This window comes from Narcine bancroftii, chromosome 4, assembly GCF_036971445.1.
Source record: "Narcine bancroftii isolate sNarBan1 chromosome 4, sNarBan1.hap1, whole genome shotgun sequence".
Lineage (NCBI taxonomy): Eukaryota > Metazoa > Chordata > Chondrichthyes > Torpediniformes > Narcinidae > Narcine > Narcine bancroftii.
In genome coordinates, this window is record NC_091472.1 from 77,345,293 (window position 1) to 77,351,805 (window position 6,513).

Genomic DNA, 6,513 nt, shown 5'->3' on the forward strand with positions numbered 1-6,513 from the left:
GTGTCTTTAAAAAAAGCAAACCATCATTTTACTTTTTCCGATAACATTCATTTCAACACAGGCCAAGTTTATAATTGTCCAGAAATATTTGATACACACAGGGGAGCTGCCACAATGCGATTTCTCAACAGACTGTTCGATATTGACTTCTTGCGATGACTTACAATATATGGATTTAAACGGATTTGTTTAAACAGACCTGATGTTTACATTAATACTATAAATTTCGCTAGATCAATAGAGCTGCTGCTTTGGCAGCTATGAACTGACATCCTCCCTGTGCTCTCTAAACTTTTCAGTTTAATGTCACGACCAGGACTTGCAACATTAATAAACAGATCGGCCCTATGATTTATACTTTAGTCAGATGAGTGCAAATTGGGGGTTGCTAGACTTTCCTGTTTGAAGGGGGAGTCCTGGCCAATTTTAAGTCACCCCTTTACCAGGCTCCAGAAAGAATGTATCATGCCTCTGGGAAAGTAGTACGCCGGCGTCACCGGGCGACGTACTGCCATTCATAGGCAGAGCGACATGTGATTGGTCCGTGCCTGTACGACGTCAGCTGGTTCCGCCAGGCTTGCGCTCACATAGAGAAGGCCGTGCCGAGGCGCGGTGATCAATCTCCATTTACAGCGCCAGCGAACGGCCAGGTGCAAACCCTTAGCCTCTGTAACTTACTTTCGTTCTTAACTCATTTCACCCGGGTCACGCTTGAATTTCTCAAGCGGGTCCAAGTTTCAGACTTTAATTTTGGAGGGACGATTCCACTGGCCCATCCTCTCCAATCTAACCTTGTGTCATGTTTTGTTGCAGACCAGTCAAGTGGCCCCGTCTTCATTTAGTGACTTTATCCGTGTCCCACTGTGCAAAACAGGCCACGCAGGTGAGTGAGAGACGAGCTGTCCCAGCCGAGAGGGATTCGTGGCAACAAATAAGTTCAGCCAAGTAGAATAGGTCAACTGTAGTTGGTTTTAGTTAAAATTAAATCGAGTAGTTTCCGTCTTAAGGTTTAATTAGAGTTGAATTAAGATTTTGTATTCTATTAAATACGATATAATTCGGTCCGCAGAGTTATTTTATTTTCTCACGGAAAATTTACAGTTGCAGAATGGAAGGGTCGAATAAAAGCCTTGAATCCACTTACTGGCTAATTGGAGAGGCGTGTTTTCGGTTTTTGTTAATTTATTTTGCTGATAAGGTTTCTCTTCAAATTGACTCCCCCGAGGTCTAATCTAAATTGTAATTGACTTAATTTGCACACAGCTATCGCCTTTTAAAGAAGAGCACGGTTTTATCTGGGTCCCGTGGAGGTGAAAATTTGGTTGAGGACCCTGTTTGGAATAGCTGTAATTTTAGCTGCCGGTTAATTTTCTCTGCAAGTACCCTGATGTTATCGTTACTCATTTGAGTGTATTCGATTAAAATGCCCACACTGAATATTCAGATTGATCTAATTGTTTCTTTAATTGGCAACTTTTTTTTGGAGGGGGCTGGGTGTAAGAGAAACGAGTTTTGTTTGTAGACATTAAGATCGATTGTATGATTTAGATATTGTGATATTTAAAACGAGCCTTTCACTGTTAATTTTTTTTTGGTAAAAGTACCTCAAGTTTGATCAACAAAATCAAAATAAATAATTCTGGATTTTTACTTATTTTTAATATCTTCCCCGAAGATTAGTCTACGTTATAACCGACGTTGTACACGGTGATCGCCTTTAAATGAGCCAATTTGAAAAGAGTTTCTCCAGTATTTTTGTTTTCATTTACAATTGCCACAATTGTGCGTCTGCAGACTTTCTTGTTTAGATTTAAATGTGTATCTCATTCCCTTGAACAACTGGATTAGAATGCGTATGTTCAACTTAACTGTATGGCAAAGTTATCAATTGCAATTTTTCTGTTTATTTTATCATAACCGGGTCTTCAGTTTAAAAAAAAATCACTTTAATTCTCTTTCCACATCCCTTCCCCCACGTATAATTCTACCGAACTTCAGTTGTGCGTTGATTAAAAGGGGAAGTCATTTTAGGAAAGTTTTAAAGAATATTCAGGTACTGAAGTAGAAGGCAAATCCATCGAACAAGTGGTTGTAATTAAGGAACGTGCGCCTGTAGGATTATCTCATTAGTTCATCAGGATGCGTCTCCAATAATGAATTCTTAATCACATGAACGATCCCTTTAATCGCCAGACGATTGCATTTGTGGAGAACATTTGGGTCCGAGTTTTGTGAGTGAATTAAGTTGGCGGCTGCATTTCTGGGCTTGTTAATGCTTTCCATTTCTTAACAAGTCAAAGGACTAAGTTTTAAAATTTCGATTTGTAAGAAACGTTGATTTTTGGAACATTTCTCACTATTGGATTTGGAACATAACGGTGTTTTTTAACAACTTTCCGTCGCAATATGCATGAGTTGAGGTTTTCTGTCCGAATAGTTTTGAATTTCGTTAACCCCCAATTCCCGTGTTTCCTTTTACGGAAACTAGTAAAAGTCCTTATTGCTTTCCGGCCATTTTGAATGGAATAATCTGTTGGAAACCAATTATTCTCCAAGTAGTTGGCGTTGAATTTCTAACTGACCCTTTTTCCAACTTAAAAGCACTGGAACAAAGCGGGTCATCACTTGCGGAACATCCACCGATCATTTTAAATTCCCGCGCGGATCGTTTTAATGCGGACCGGGTTGTTTCCTTTGAATCAACACTTCGTGGATCCCACTAAACTCGAGATTTTTGACCCGTGAATTGCAATTCTGCAGGTTCGTGCAAAGTTTAAAGCAGATGCAACATGTGTAAACGTCCCGTGATTCGAACTGGCCTCCAGTGTTTTATAATCGCTTATTGTTCCCTTCAGCAAACGCTAAAGCCGGCTCGGATCGGCTTTAGGAAGCTTCTCCGCTACGTCGGACTAGATTAAGTTTTGAAGATTTGGAGACCAAAGTGTACAGTTTTTAGCATGATGTCATACCTCAAACAGCCTCCCTATGGCATGAACGGACTGGGCTTAAGCGCACCAGGCATGGATTTGCTTCACACTTCCGTCGGATACCCAGGTAAGTGGAAGTCTCCTTTTTAAATGCATACAAAAGTGATCGCTTAGCATTGCGAAGATTACGTCCAAACCTCACTCGATGCCGTATACATAAAGAATATTTTTAGACTACAATGCAGCGTTTCGCATGGGGAATTCCTAGAGGGGGGAGGAGATGGGAATTGTGATTTATGACAGAAGCCAATCTCACTTTTTAATTGGCCTGCAAGGTTGAAATTGCCATTCATTCTCATCATTTTGTAGCGACACCGAGGAAACAGCGGCGGGAACGAACCACCTTCACTCGCTCCCAACTGGACGTGCTGGAGTCGCTATTTGCTAAAACTCGATATCCAGACATCTTCATGAGAGAAGAAGTAGCATTAAAAATTAATCTGCCTGAATCCAGAGTTCAGGTAAGATTTGGGACACCTGTGGAATGGATGTACTTCTTGCAGCGCCCGTATGAACCAGCCGATCCTTAATAAATACTTATAAATAAAGCAGTCTTCATTCTCACGGGTTCTGTCGGAAAAATCCGAAGACGATCCATCGCCACACGGTCACGTTGAGACCACCTCGCTGTTTAGCAATGATCTTTCCAGTAGCTGGTTTATATATGCAAATATATTGCTATTCCTCCAAAGTGAAGCTCTGAGCGGCCCCTAGTGGAACCGCTGCGGGTTGAACCCATTCCAAAGGGACATCTTGTCGAGTTTGCAGGGTCTCGGGTTTTATTGGACAAAATCTCCAGCACCAGTGGGGTTTTCCGTAAATCAATCGTCAGTCTTGGAAATTGAGAAACGAGTTCGTGTTTCAAATTGCAATCGAATTCAAACTAACGTTGAACGGCGTTAACATCTTGTTCGAAAGTGCATTTCATTTGAAATGGTTACTCGTTAAGTACTCGGGCCATTTGGAAACCGTTCAAAGAAAACTAAATCCACTGGTTGTCACGTAACAGTTTGCAAAAAGAAGCAATCGGCAGGTGTATTTGATAGACGGATTATTCAAGAGTTGTATTTCAAATCCCCCCCGACTATTAACTTTCCGGTTTTATTCTTGGCAGAAGTCACTTGATGTCTCTCTCCCAACAATCTCGAGGGTGCTTCCAAAGGCATCGAAAACCGGATTGCTTTAATTTTGTAAGCGAAGTATGATTGCACAATTGAAAACGATCACTACTGTATTGTTTGGAAGAATTGAGGCTTTCGGTTACAGCGTGGTCGGTATTCTAGGTAGAGTAGTGAGACCTCGAGAATCTTGCTTAAACCTGTGGAGCAGCTATTACTCGCAGTTGCTGTTTGGCAACTTGAAACCGAGCGGACAAAATTGTTGGGGGTATTCGGCAGGTAGCAGAGGCAGAGATGGTCAGTCGACGTTGAGCCTGAAACTTTTATGAAGACCAGAGGGACGGGGTGAAATGATGCGTAGAAACAGGGGGCAAAAGCGAGAGGAAAGAAGTAGCCTGTTCAGCATAAATGGCCCAGTGTTGCACGAATTTAAATTCCATCGAAGATGCAGCTACTTGGGGGAAATAGGGGTGATGGTCGAGACCTTCCTATGTGTCTAATAACAGACAATAGAAAGGGATCGCGACATTTCTGAACAGCGATTGAATTGCACTCCCTTCCACAATCTTCCCTTCAATTTGATTTAAATTAACAATCTTGGAGAAAAGACGGAACCCTTGATTTTACCTTGTTCCGCTGGAGAGAAATGAGTGTCTGGATAGTTCACGATTGCCTGGCCCAACCCAAATTAATACATGCGTTCTGAGCGCTGGGGACCCTGTTCGGCGAATCTCTCTCTCGCCGGACGGACACTTGTGGGGGGTGGGGGTGGGGGGAGAGGACGGGAACTTCAGCCGAGTCTAGTTAGTCCTGGTAGGAATAACCTATTTCTGGCCACTCCTCTCCCGGTATAACTGCAGGTCTGGTTTAAAAATCGCCGAGCCAAATGCCGTCAGCAGCAGAACGGAGGCAGCGCCAAAGCTCGACCGGCCAAGAAGAAATCCTCGCCGACCCGGGAGAGCAGCGGCTCGGAGAGCAGCGGTCAGTTCACTCCGCCAGCCGTGTCCAGCTCCAGCGGGCCCAGCAACTCCAGCAGCGGCCCGACTTCTGTCCTCAACCCTCCTGCGTCCATCTGGAGTCCGGCGTCCATCTCCCCTGGGGCGGCAGTTGGGGAGCCTCTGGCCGCCAGCGCTTCCTGCATGCAGCGCTGTTCCTCGTCCAGTGCCTACCCCGTGGCCTACGGTCAAAGCGGCGGCTACACCCAGGGCTACCCGCCTTCTTCCTCCTACTTCGGCGGCGTGGATTGTAGCTCGTACCTGGCACCCATGCATTCGCATCACCCTCACCACCCCCACCACCAGCTGTCTGCCCACGGCACTCCCCTCAACCCAATGAGCACATCGTCCATGTCCGCTCATCACATCGGCCAGAGCGCGGCTCACCACCATCACCACCACCCTCACCAGGGTTACGCGGGCGCCGGACTAACCTTCAATTCGCCGGATTGCTTGGATTACAAAGACCAGACGCCCTCCTGGAAACTCAACTTCAACACAACGGACTGTTTGGATTACAAAGACCAGACCGCCTCCTGGAAATTTCAAGTCTTATGAAACTCGGGTGGACGTCAATGCCCCAGATGGGAATGTTTAGACCCGCAAAACAATTTTAAAACTTGTTGCTTTCTTTCTACTGTAACAGATGAGATGGAAGCCGAGACCTGAACGTGTTTTGCTTAAAAACCGGTTTTATTTCCATTCAGAGCATCTTTTAATGGACAATCACCGTCGTGTCTATTTTTAATTGGATATTGAGTGCTCGTGTATGTGTTTCGCCTTTTTAAAACACCAAGTTAAGAAACCCACCCACCTCACTGTCATTCTCCAGGGCAGAAACTCGCAACATGACTGTACACTCCAAACTGGTTCCAGATTTCCAATAAAATATTCAATTACGTGTCCGGCCGCTTGCTGTACTTAAATTGTAGCGATCTCGCTCTATTAATGCTGATCTCGTCCGTTGTTGGAGCAGCAGCTACCATTTGTACTTTTTAAAACAAAAATGGGTCCGTTTTAGCCAGTTGAATTCGTTAAAATGTAACGTGACTCGCAGTAAAAGGAATTCTCCCCGAGTTGCGTTATATTCTTTTGCCACGTGTGGAAGGTGAATATTGTTGTCGAACCATCCCGAGGATCTTGGATCCACTTTCCGATCAACGAGCGTAGATTGTGTAGTGTTGTAGTGGAAATCACCCATTTAGATAGGAGCTGTAAATTCTGTTCGCGCTGGGGGGGGGGGGGGGGGAGGGAGGGGGGGGGTGTCGCTGACTGAAGGTCAATCTTTCCTATTGATACAGTGTTCAAAGTATTTAAGGCACCGTCATTAATAATATACGAATGATTAAATTCAATTGAGGCGAACCCCGTGTCTGCGTCCTTGCTCTTTGTCACCTTAAAACGATCAAACGT

The 6,513-nt window shown here is 44.4% G+C and overlaps 2 protein-coding genes across 2 annotated transcripts in view; both read left to right on the forward strand.

Annotated features, from left to right (window-relative positions):
* Window positions 1–2,940, forward strand: part of ehbp1 (EH domain binding protein 1) — a 561,098-nt gene extending 558,158 nt beyond the window's left edge. Inside the window, exons 25-26 of the mRNA XM_069931686.1 lie at window positions 814–883; window positions 2,856–2,940. Coding sequence (XP_069787787.1) covers window positions 814–842 — 29 coding nt within the window. The 3' untranslated portion in view covers window positions 843–883; window positions 2,856–2,940. The remainder of the gene's footprint in view (window positions 1–813; window positions 884–2,855) is intronic.
* A 3-nt stretch (window positions 2,941–2,943) lies between these two features.
* Window positions 2,944–5,964, forward strand: otx1 (orthodenticle homeobox 1). The gene is made up of 3 exons (XM_069931697.1): window positions 2,944–3,054; window positions 3,297–3,448; window positions 4,966–5,964. The coding sequence occupies exons 1-3, from the start codon at window positions 2,958–2,960 to the stop codon at window positions 5,656–5,658; spliced, it is 942 nt and encodes a 313-aa protein (XP_069787798.1). The 5' UTR covers window positions 2,944–2,957; the 3' UTR covers window positions 5,659–5,964.
* Window positions 5,965–6,513: the final 549 nt, after the last annotated feature.

Coding starts and splice junctions, on each gene's coding strand:
- otx1 (XM_069931697.1), top strand. CDS start 2,958: ATGATGTCATACCTCAAACAGCCTCCCTATGGCATGAACGGACTGGGC. Junction 3,055..3,296: donor CACTTCCGTCGGATACCCAG/GTAAGTGGAAGT, acceptor ATCATTTTGTAG/CGACACCGAGGAAACAGCGG. Junction 3,449..4,965: donor TGCCTGAATCCAGAGTTCAG/GTAAGATTTGGG, acceptor GTATAACTGCAG/GTCTGGTTTAAAAATCGCCG.